At 52.4% G+C, this 12,500-nt stretch overlaps 1 protein-coding gene across 1 annotated transcript in view; it reads left to right on the plus strand.

Moving 5' to 3' along the window:
• Positions 1 to 12,500, plus strand: part of LOC140188920 (echinoderm microtubule-associated protein-like 3) — an 89,846-nt gene that overhangs the window by 35,898 nt on the left and 41,448 nt on the right. Inside the window, exons 6-8 of the mRNA XM_072245572.1 lie at positions 1,445 to 1,640; positions 1,770 to 1,974; positions 4,579 to 4,713. Of these exons, the coding sequence (XP_072101673.1) occupies positions 1,445 to 1,640; positions 1,770 to 1,974; positions 4,579 to 4,713 (536 nt within the window). The remainder of the gene's footprint in view (positions 1 to 1,444; positions 1,641 to 1,769; positions 1,975 to 4,578; positions 4,714 to 12,500) is intronic.

Below are 12,500 nucleotides of genomic sequence, written 5' to 3' on the forward strand. Positions count from 1 at the left end.
GGCATGGGGTGAGGGAGGAGGAGTGGACGGAGGGTGAGGGAGAAGGAGTGGACGGGGTGGGGTAGGAGGAGTGGACAAGGGGTGAGGGAGGAGGAGTGGGCAGAGGGCGAGGGAGGAGGAGTGGATGGAGGGTGGGTGAGGAGGAGTGGATGGGAGTGAGGGAAGAGGAATGGAGGAGGGAGGAAGAGTGGCGAGGGTGGGGAGGAGCTTGTCGCCACTGCCTTGTACTGTGTGGACAGGAGTCCTTCCTCCATCCCCTTTCCTCCAGCTCCGTTCCCCTCCCTTCTTCCTCACCCCTCCCCCTCCCTCTCTCCCCTTCTCCCCTCTGTCCCATTCCCCCTCTCTCCCCCAACTCTCTCTGCCTCCCTCCCCCTTCCCTCCCCCCACTCTCCCTTCCCTCCTGCATTCTCCACTTCCCCCCTCCAACCCCTCTCGCTCCTCTCCCGCGCCCCCCCATCCCAGGGCGGTGAATGTGAGCCCACGCCTGCCCCCACCCTTCCCCTTGTGACCCCGGTCTGTGTGGAGGCTCCCGGGACCCTGGTGCCCCTTTGTCGGGACATTGTGGGAGGGTTGGGGGGGTGAGGTTGGTTCCCCGAGGGGTTTTGTGGGTGGGGGCGTGTGTCAGGTCTCTGGACCGGGATCCTCGATAGACTGGGGGACGTGTGGTGTCCGGTGAGGCAGTGAGGGGGGGGCACTGTCGGGGTGCTCTGGGGTTTGAAGGGTGATGAGATGATGTGGGTTGGGGAACAGTCCTGGTTCTCTGAAAACCTGGGTGCCCAGCTGGCCAGTTAGAGTGTCCCATGTTCTGGAGGGGAGGTGGGTTTGGGAGGGGCCCGGTTGGCTAGGAAGAACATCCCATTTTCTTGAGGGAATTTAGGTTTGGGAGAGGGCTGGTTCTGTGGAAATCTGGCTGTCCGGTTGACGAGGGAGAGCATCTCATGTTCTGAAAGGGATATGTGTTCAGGAGGGGCCTGTTTGTTGGAGATCCCTGTCCATTTGGTTGGGATGAGCATTCTGGAGGGGACTTGGGTTGGAGAGGAGCACGAGATGGGATTCAGAGTGACGAGAGAATGGGGAGATTGGAGGTATTTATATCGGATCGGGTTCTCTGGAGACCCTCTTGCGTGGGAGGGGTGTGGGGGACTGGAGAGGATTCAAGGTGACAAGGGAATTGGATGGGGTGGCCGATTTGGAGGTTGGGGCTTCAGGAAGAGATTTGGGTTGAGGTGACTCGAGAGATTTGGGGTGTCCCTGTTGGATAGAGGGATAGGAACGGGACTCTGGGGGTGGGGGTTCTGGAGATTGAGGGGGGCAGGTGTTGGGCCTGTGGTGGAAGGAGTAGGACTTTTGGAGGTGGAATTTTTTTTTGTGGGGGGGAAGGAATTCCCAGTTTGGATGGGGAGGGGTCTCACTGGGCTCTCTGCTCTCTCGCACCATCTTGCAGCAGTGCCTCTGCCAGGCAGAGCAGCTACCCGGGGACAGAAGCCCTACCCTGTGTCCCCCGCTCTCCTACCCGGGGGTCCAGGCTCCGGCCAGCAGTCCCAAGGCCCCCGCGGATCCTCCCCTTCCGGCCCTGCCCCGGGATGAGGCCTGTCCGGGCCCAGACCAGCCTGCCAGCTCAGAGACGGAGTCGGGCGGAAGTGAGGAGCTCCGGGCAGAAGACAGGCCTGCACTGAGGCCCCTATGACGAGGCAGGCTCGAGTGGATCGCTGCCTGCTCAGGCCCTGGAGGCTGGCCCGGAAGATGCAGCGTCCCAGCAGGGCATCCCTGACGCCGGCCCCATCCCCATTGTGCACCACACCAATCGGAGCCTGAGACCCAGGAGCCCGACCCGCCCGAGGCCGCCCAGGGCCCGGGAAGGGCAGCGGCCTGCCTGGGACACGGAGAAGTGCCCGTCCCCGAGGAAGAACCGGGGTCCTTGCTGCCGGATCTCGGACGATCACCACTCCACGACGCCGGCAAGAAGACCGTCCTGTGAGCCTTGAGTGTGTTTTGTTGCCTGGACAACTTCCTCCCAGAATGGACAGAGGGATTCCTCACCCCCACCCCTCCAAAACAGGGCCAGGGAGAAATCTCCAGCGCAGGAGAGATGCCCCCAAATAAAGTCCTAGGGCCAGAGAGAACCCCCAAAACTTCCCAGGGCTTGAAGACTCCCCCAAAAAAATTACCAGGGCCAAGGGACCTGGCCCCCCACCAAAGGCAAGATAGTGGTTAGTGCCCCCCCTCACAGCCGCCAGCCGTAAGTTGGGAGTTTAACTCCTGCCACTCCCTGAAAAGAGTTTGTGCGTTCTCCCCCGAAAGAAACTTATAAAACTCTGAGGCCTAAGTATGGTGGATGGGACCTTTTCCCCAGGGCGGAAGTTTCAAATACCAGAGGGGGAGGGTTAAAGGAGACGTGCGAGGCAGGTGTTTTTCTTACTGTGGCTGTGTGGAATGAACTGTCGGAGGTGGTGGTGGAGGCAGGAACCGTCGAGGGGTCCAAGAGTTTGAATAAGGAGGACTAGGAATCAAGCGGCCGTGGAGGCCTGGTATTCAAAGCGGAGGTTGATAGGTTCTTGATCAGTCAGGGCGTCAGGGAGAAGGCAGGAGAATGGGGTTGAGAGGGGTAGTAAATCAGCCATGATGGAACAGTGGAGCAGACTCGATGGGCTGAATGGCCTACTTCTGCTCCTATGTCTTATCGTTTTATGGGATATGGGGGTGAGCCCCCCTGGTTTTTGGGGGGCAGAAGGTGGCCTCTCCTCTTGGCAGGACAATGAGAGAGATTGGGGGGGGGGGGGTCAGTAATCCCTATTTTACATCCCACACCCCCCCCACCCCGCATCTCCAATAGAGGAGATTTATTATTGTCACCGGTACCCAGGTACAGTAGAAAGATCTTTGTTTTTCATTCCATAACACATAGGAGCAGAATTAGGCCATTTGGCCCATCGAGTCTGCTCCACTATTCCATCATGGCTGATTTACTGACCCTCTCAACCCCATTCTCCTGCCTTCTTCCCGTAACTTTTGACACCCTGACTAATCAAGAACCTAGCAACCTCCGCCTGCCGTCGCTTCATCGCATCAGTGTATCGAAGTAGGGAAAGGGAAAACCTTTTCCCACCACTGTCTGTAAGGACAGTTCTCTCCCCGTAACCGCGTGGGTTTCCTCCGGGTGCTCTGGTTTCCTCCCACAGTCCAAAGGTTCGAAGATTCCTTTTGTTATCAAAGTGTGTGTGCATAATACAACTCTGGGACTTGCCTTCTCCAGATAGCCAGAGAATACAGAAAACCACATAAGTGGTTTAGAGAAAGACGTCAAACCGCAACCCCCCCGCCCCCCCAGCACAGAAAAGAAAAAGAAACGAAAGCTTGCCAACCCCTCCCTTGCACAAACTAACGGATCGCCCAAACCCCCAGCCCACCAATCCACAACAAGAGAGAATGGGCGGGAATGCGAAAAGGACACGTCCCGGCCAGTAGGTTAATCAGTCGCTGTAAATTGCCGTGTGATTGGACTCGGGTTGAATCTGGGTTTTGCTGCGCGTAGTATTTCTCACGCGTAATTGAAACACACAGCGAAAGGCGTCATCCGTGTCAAATCAAGTGAGTGAGGATGTGCCGGGGGCAGCCTGCAAATGCCGCCAGGCTTCCGACGCGCCAGCGTAGTGTGCCCACAACTCACTGACCCTGCCCCCGGGTGTCTTTGGGATGTGGTGAGGGGACCAGAGCAGCCGTAGCTTTTGAGGTGAAGAGACTATCTTATTGAACGAGGGGACCATTCGGTAGTCTGACAGCCATCCCTGCCGCGCGTTCGGGCTGTTGTACCTTCTGCCCGATGGGAGAGGGGGGAAGAAAAGAGAATGCACGGGGTTGGGGGGCTCTTGGATTGTGTTGGCTGCTCACAGAGGCGGTGGGAAGCGTAGGCAGAGATCCCTGGGACGAGGACTGGACTTCCCCGAGGAATCTTGATCCCTGCCGAAGTTTGCCATCTGGGAGGAAGTTGTCTCGTCGGCATCCCGAGGTGCTGGTGGCCGCTGCTGCTGTGATTTCACCGGGACCTTGTCACAAGCCAATGAGACGCTTGACTAACTCCCTCCCTAACCCTGGTAACCCGGTGATCGGTGCATGTCAACCCAAACCAATGTAACCCCAAATCGGCAGCGCCGCGCTTCGTTTGCTGGAAAATGGAAGACTCCTCGGCAAGGTGGGGGGCCAGACGGCTCCGGGGATTCCGTGTTCATCTCCGGAGGCTGAATCCCGCCCAGGAGGCCTCGCTGAGACCGCCGCCTCCATTTTCTTTCAAGGGTGACGGCTGCTAATTCACTAACTATCTGGGACTGTGGGTGTGGGAGCACCGGGAGATTCCGAGATGTCGGAATTACCCGCCCCTCTCCATCTCAGATCTAATGGCACGTTGTGAATTTCTGGAATTAATCCCCCCTCCCTCCCCAAACACCTGCATGGCTTCTGACCTCCAGATTAACTTCTCTTCCCAAACCCGGGATGGGGCGTTTCCAGGATCCCACCCCCGGGCAACCCCCCCTGAACTTTCTTCCTCCTCTCTCTCTCTCTCTCTCTCTCCTGCCCTCACAGGCTAAGGCGCTGCAGCACGTCGGATAAACTGCGGGGGCCGCGGGACGGGGCGGCGGGCGAGAACTACAGGCCCAGACTGGCCAAGAAGTCGGCGTCCTCACAGAGCCTGCTGAGCAAGGGCAGGAAAGCGGACGGGTGAGTGGTCAACGGGGCCAAACCTCTTTCCTTCCCCCCTCCCACCCCCACTCTCTCTTTCTCCTTCCCTCCCTCTGCCACTCCAGAGAAAACAACCCAAGCTCCTCATGCTCTCTAAACCAGGCAGCACCCCAGTGAGCCTCGTCTGCACCCTCTCCAAAGCCCCCAGACCCTTCCTGTAACCGGGGAGGGCCATCCTGACACTCCAAGTATGGCCGAACCAAATACTTCTTGACCCTTGTACACAGCTCCTGGACCGCTGAAAATGGTCAAGGGAGAGCCAGTGTACCTGGACTTTCAGAAAGCCTTTGATAAAGTCCCACATAGGAGATTAGTGGGCAAAATTAGGGCACATGGTATCTTGTACATCAGTCACTGAAAGCAAGCATGCAAGTACAGCAGGCAGTGAAGAAAGCTAATGGCATGCTGGCTTTCATAACAAGGGGAATTGAGTATAAGAGCAAAGAGGTCCTTCCGCAGCTGTACAGGGCCCTGGTGAGACCACACCTGGAGTACTGTGTGCATTTTTGGTCTCCAAATTTGAGGAAGGACATTCTTGTTATTGAGGGAGTGCAGCGTAGGTTCACAAGGTTAATTCCCAGGATGGCGGGACTGTCATATGTTGAAAGATTGGAGCGTCTGGGCTTGTATACACTGGAATTTAGAAGGCTGAGAGGGGATCTTATTGAAACATATAAGATTATTAAGGGATTGGACACGCTGGAGGCAGGAAACATGTTCTCGTTGATGGGTGAGTCCAGAACCAGAGGCCACAGTTTAAGAATTAGGGGTAGGCCATTTAGAACGGAGTTGAGGAAAAACTTTTTCGCCCAGAGAGTGGTGGATATGTGGAATGCTCTGCCCCAGAAGGCTGTGGAGGCCAAGTCTCTGGGTGCTTTCAAGAAAGAGATGGATAGAGCTCTTGAAGATAGCGGAATCAAAGGTTATGGGGATAAGGCAGGAACTGGATATTGATTGTGGATGATCAGCCAGGATCACAGTGAAGGGCCAAATGGCCTACTCCTGCACCTATTGTCTATTGTGAAGGCGGACATGCCACAGGCCGACATTGAACTTCTCCGTCCGCCCGTCAGGCAGCTTTTGGCAATTGGACCCTGAGATCATCCTGGGCCTGATTGCCGTTCCGGAGCCGTGAGGTCTGGGTGCCGACGGACTGGCGATCTGCTGACAGCCGCAGACGCTAGCCAGTTCTGAAATGAGAGGGCTCTTTGTGTCCAGGCGAGCACAAATTGCGCACGGCCTCCCGCGTCCGAGAATGAGCCCCTTGTTTAGGACATACACATACACACACTGCTTTCTTATTTGACCTTTCAGCAGAAGAGTTGCTGTTGTTCGTTGCTGAATGCCCGGGTTTCTGGCCGGTGTGTGCGTGTGTGGGAGGGCGAGATTTTGAGCGCAGCGGCGATCGCTGCCCCTTCAGCCCTTGTGCGGGTCTGTGTGGATTCCCGCAGCCCCGCCACGGCAGGTCTCGTCACCCTCTCGGGGGGGGGGGGGGGATTGCCGCTCTGAAGGGAGGTGGGGGAGGGAGAGTTAAGAGTTCAGTGCATAGCCCCGCCCCTGAACCCCTGGGTGGTGTCTGTGTCCATGTGTGTTGTGAGTGTGTCTGTGTGTGATTCTCTGTGTGGTGTGTGTGTGAGACCGTGTGCCAGCGTGAGCATGTCTCTATGTGGCTGTGTATGTGAATCTGAGTTTGGATTTATTTAAATCTTGCATCCGTTCCGCAACGCGAGGGAGTAGATATCTTTGTGTAATGACTCCGTCGCAATGTACAGAAATGTGAATTTATAAGTCTAATGGCTTGTAGAAAGAAGCTGTCCCGTAGCTGTTGGTCCTGGCTTTAATGCCGTAGTAGTGTTTGCCAGATGGAAGCAGCTGAGACGGTTTCTGGTTGGGGTGACTGGTGTCCCCGATGATCTTCCAGGCCTTCTTTCTGCACCTGATACAGTATATGGACGCCTGTGAGTGTGTATACTTTTGTGTGTGCGTGTGGTATGAGTATGCACGCTCCGCACTAGGACCCTCTGGGTGTCATAGAGTCATAGAAAGCTACAGCGCAGAAACAGGCCCTTCGGCCCATCTAGTCCGTGCCAAAACGACTTAAACTGCCTACTCCCATCGAACTGCACTGGGACCACACCCATCCAAACTTCTCTTAAACCTTCGCATCGAGCTCACATCCACCACTTCCGCTGGCAGCTCGTTCCACACTCTCACCACCCTCTGAGTGAAGAAGTTTCCCCTCGTGTTCCCCTTAAACCTCTCACCTTTCACCCTTAACCCCATGACCTCTGGTTGTAGTCCCACCCAACCTCAGTGGCAAAAGCCTGCTTGCATTAACCCTATCTATACCCCTCATAATTTTGTATACCTCTATCAAAGCTCCTCTCAATCTTCTACGTTCCAAGGAATAAAATACTCAATATATTGATTTATGAAGACCAAAGTGCCTAAAGCTTTTTTTAAACGACCCTGTCTACCTGTGACGCCACTTTCAATGAATTATGGATTTGTATTCCCAGATCCCTTTGTTCTACCACACACCTCTGTGCCCTTCCGGTCGCTGGGCAAGACCTACTGAAGTGCCGCATCTTACACTTATCTGCTTTAAATTCTATCTGCCATCTTTCAGCCCATTTTTACAGTTGGTCCAGATCCCTTTGCAAGCCATGATAGCCTTCCTCACCGTCCACTACACCCCCAATCTTGGTGTCATCTGCAAATTTACTGATCCGGTTAAATACACCATCATCCAGATCATTGATATAGATGACAAATAACAACGGACCCAGCACCAGTCCCTGTGGCACACCACTGGTCACAGGCCTCCACTCAGAGAGACAACCCTCTCCTACCGCTCTCTGGCTTCTCCCACAAAGCCAATGTCTAATCCAATTTACTACCTCACCCTGAATGCCGAGCGACCAAACCTTCTTGAATAGCCTCTCATGTTGGATCTTGTCAAATGCCTTGCTGAAGACAACATCCTCTGCCTTGTCTTCATCAACTTTCCTGGTAACTTCCACAAAAATCTACAGGATTGGTTAGACGTGACCTACCACACACAAAGCCATGACGACTATCCTTAATCAGTCCCTGTCTATCCAAATACTTACATATCCAGTCCCTGAGAACACCTTCCGATAACTGATGTCACTCACCATCCTATAATTTCCTGGTTTATGTTTAGGGACTTTTTTTTGAGACTGGAACAACATTGGCTACCCTCCAATCCTCTGGTACCTTTCCCGTCGCTCAGGTTGTTTTAAATACCTCTGCTTGGGCCCCAGCAATTTCCGCACCAGCCTCCCACAGGGTCCAAAGGAACATCTTGTCAGACCCTGGATTTACATGCCTCGAGACAGCAAGCACCTCCTCTTCTGTAATCGGTATAGAGCAGACAGCTGCTTTGTCTGGTCACCTCACTATAGGAAGGATGTGGAAGCATTGGAAAGGGTACAGAGGAGATTTACCAGGATGCTGCCTGGTTTAGAGAATATGCATTATGATCAGAGATTAAGGGAGCTAGGGCTTTACTCTTTGGAGAGGAGGAGGATGAGAGGAGACGTGATAGAGGTGTACAAGGTATTAAGAGGAATAGATAGAGTGGATAGCCAGCGCCTCTTCCCCAGGGCACCACTGCTCAATACAAGAGGACATGGCTTTAAGGTGAGGGGTGGGAAGTTCAAGGGGGATATTAGAGGAAGGTTTTTTACTCAGAGTGTGGTTGGTGCGTGGAATGCACTGCCTGAGTCAGTGGTGGAGGCAGGTACACTCGTGAAGTTTCAGAGACTACTAGACAGGTATATGGAGGAATTTAAGGTGGGGGGTTATATGGGAGGCAGGGTTTGAGGTTGGGCACAACATTGTGGGCCGAAGGGCCTGTACTGTGCTGTACTATTCTATGTCCTATGTCTTACTGTCTACCCTTCTCCTGAGTAAATATAAATGAAAAAAAGTCCATTTTAGATCTCCCCCATCTCTTTTGGCTCCACAGATGGATTACATTCTGGTCTTCCAGAGGACCAATTTTGTCCCTTGCAATCTTTTTGCTCTTAACACATCTGTAGAATCCCTTAGGATTCTGCTTCACCTTGTTGGCCAGGGCAACCCCGTGCCTCTTTGAGCCCTCCTGATTCCTTTCCTAAGTGTTCTCTTGCATTTACAAGTATGTGGAGAGAAAGAGGATAAGATGTGAGAGAATAGGACCAATCAGGTGTGATAGTGGAGAAGTGTGTATGGAACTGGAGCAGGTAGTAGAGGTACTAGTTGAATACTTTGCTTCAGTATTCACTACGGAAAAGGATCTTGGCAATTGTAGGGATGACTTACAGTGGACTGAAAAGCTTGAGCATATAGACAGTAAGAAAGAGGATGTGCTGGAGCTTTCGGAAGCATCAAGTTGGATAAGTCACTGGGACCAGATGGGATGTGCCCCAGGCTACTGTGGGAGGCAAAGGAGGAGATTGCTGAGCCTCTGGCGATGATCTTTGCATCATCAACAAGGACGGGAGAGGTTCCAGAGGATTGGAGGGTTGTGGATGTTGTTCCCTTATTCAAGAAAGGAAGTAGAGATAGCCCAGGAAATTATAGACCAGTGAGTCTTACTTCAGTGGTTGGTATGTTGATGGAGAAGATCCTGAGGGGCAGGATTTATGAACATTTGGAGAGGCATAATATGATTAGGAATAGTCAGCATGGCTTTATCAAAGGCAGGTCATGCCTTAGGAGCCTGATTGAATTTTTTGAGGATATGACCAAACACATTGATGAAGGTAGAGCAGTAGATGTAGTGTGTATGGATTTCAGCAAGGCATTTGATAAGATACCCCATGCAAGGCTTATTGAGAAAGTAAAGAGGTGTGGGATCCAAGGGGACATTGCTTTGTGGATCCAGAACTGGCTTGCCCACAGAAGGCAAAGAGTGGTTGTAGATGGGTCATATTCTGCATGGAGGTTGGTGACCAGTGGTGTGCCTCAGGGATCTGTTCTGGGACCCCTTCTCTTTGTGATTTTTATAATTGACCTGGATGAGGAAGTGGAGGGATGGGTTAGCAAATTTGCAGATGACACAAAGATTGGGGGTGTTGTGGATAGTGTAGAGGGCTGTCAGAGGTTACAGCGGGACATCAATAGGATGCAAAACTGGGCTGAGAAGTGGCAGATGGAGTTCAACCCAGATAAGTGTGAGGTGGTTCATTTTGGTAGGTCAAATATGATGGCAGAATATCTTATTAATGGTAAGACTCTCGGCAGTGTGGAGGATCAGAGGGATCTCGGGTTCCAAGTCCATAGGACGCTCAAAGCTTTTGTGCAGGTTGACTCTGTGGTTAGGAAGGCATACAGTGCATTGGCCTTCATCAACCGTGGGATTGAGTTTAGGAGCCGAGAGGTAATGTTGCAGCTATATAGGACCCTGGTCAGACCCCACTTGGAGTACTGTGCTCAGTTCTGGTCGCCTCACTACAGGAAAGATGTGGAAGCCATAGAAAGGGTGCAGAGGAGATTTACAAGGATGTTGCCTGGATTGGGGAGCATGCCTTATGAGAATAGGTTGAGTGAACTTGGCCTTTTCTCCTTGGAGCGGCAGAGGATGAGAGGTGACCTGATAGAGGTGTATAAGATGATGAGAGGCATTGATTGTGTGGATAGTCAGAGGCTTTTCCCCAGGGCTGAGATGGCCAGCATGAGAGGGCACAGTTTTAAGGTGCTTGGAAGTGGGTACAGAGGGGATGTCAGGAGGAAGTTTTTTACGCAGAAAGTGGTGAGTGCGTGGAATGGGCTGCTGGCAACGGTGGTGGAGACGGATACAATCGGGTCTTTTAAGAGACTCCTGGACAGGTACATGGAGCTTAGAAAAATAGAGGGCTATGGGTAACCCTAGGTAATTTCTCAGGTAAGGACATGTTCGGCACAGCTTTGTGGGCCGAAGGGCCTGTATTGTGCTGCAGGTTTTCTCTGTTTCTATTTCTTATACCCCATAAGCACCTCGTTTGTTCCCGCCTGCCCCTACCTGCTACACACTTTTTCTCAACCAGGGCCTCAATATTTCTTGAAAACCAAGGTTCCCTAAACCTGTTATGTTTTTCTTTTATTCTGACAGGCACATACAAGCTTAGTACTCTCAAAACTTCCACTTTTACAGCCTGTCCCAATCTGCACTTGGCAGATCCTTTCTGATACCATCAAACTTGGCCTTTCTCCAATTTAGAATCTCATCCCGTGGGCCAGACCTATCTATTTCCATATTTACTTTGAAACTAAAGGCATTGTAATCACGAGATGCAAAGTGTTCCCTTTACACAAACTTCAGTCACCTGCCCTGTCTCGTTCCCTCACAGCAGATCCAGAATCACACAATCTCTCTGATGAAGGGAGCACCTTTGTCAGACTCTGTCCCATCTCGCCCTTTTACAGTATGGGATTCCCAGTCAATACGTGGAAAGTTAAAAATCACGTACTACAACAACCTGACGTTTCTTTCAGCAGTCTGCGATCTCTGTACAAATTTGTTCCCTTAAATCCCGAGACTGTTGTGTGGTCTATGATACAGCCCCATTAGTGTGGTCATACCTTTCTTATTCCTCAGTTCCACCCATAAAACCTCACTGGACGAGTTCTCCTGTCTGTCTTATCTGAGCACTGAAGTGACATTTTCACTGACGCGTAACGCCGCCCCGTCCCCCTCCCCCCCCCCCTTTAATCCCTCCCGCGCTGTCGCATCTAAAACATCAGAACTCCGGAATATTGAGCTGCCCCTCCTGCCCCTCCTGCCCCTCCTGCAGCCAAGTCTCACTAATGGCTACTATATCATAATTCCAGGCCCTGAGCTCATCTGCTTTTCCTACGATGCTTCTTGCATTGAAATAGACGCAGCTCAGGACACTGGTCGTACCGTGCTCGACCTTTAGATTCCTGGCTTTGCTTCAGGTCTTACCAGCCAGAGTGCTCCAGTTTCCTCCACACTTCCCAGCGAGTGCTTGGTGATTATCCGCTGTAAATAGCCCTCTCTAGTGCGTGGCTGAGAGGCTGATGGGATTGTGAGGAGTCAGCGGAGACACTGTAACCACAAGAGGTTCTGCAGATGCTGGAAATCCAGAGCAACACACACACACACACACACACACACACACACTCAGACACACACACACACACACACACACACTCACTCACTCTCAGACACACACACACACATACACTCACACACACACACTCTCAGACACACACACACTCACTCACTCTCAGACACACACACACACACACTCAGACACACACTCTCAGACACACACACACTCACACAGACACATACACACACACTCACTCACTCTCAGACACACACACAGACACACACACTCACTCACTCTCAGACACACACACACACACACTCACACACACACACTCTCAGACACACACACACTCACTCACTCTCAGACACATACACACACACACACTCAGACACACACTCTCAGACACACACTCACACACACACACACACTCAGACACACACTCAGACACACACACACACACACACACTCACTCACTCTCAGACACACACACACTCACACACACACACTCTCAGACACACACACACTCAGACACACACACACACACACACACTCACTCACTCTCAGACACACACACACTCACACACACACACTCTCAGACACACACACACTCACTCACTCTCAGACACATACACACACACACACTCAGACACACACTCTCAGACACACACTCACACACACACACACACTCAGACACACACAGAC

This window comes from Mobula birostris, chromosome 28 (assembly GCF_030028105.1).
Source record: "Mobula birostris isolate sMobBir1 chromosome 28, sMobBir1.hap1, whole genome shotgun sequence".
In the NCBI taxonomy this organism is placed as follows: domain Eukaryota; kingdom Metazoa; phylum Chordata; class Chondrichthyes; order Myliobatiformes; family Myliobatidae; genus Mobula; species Mobula birostris.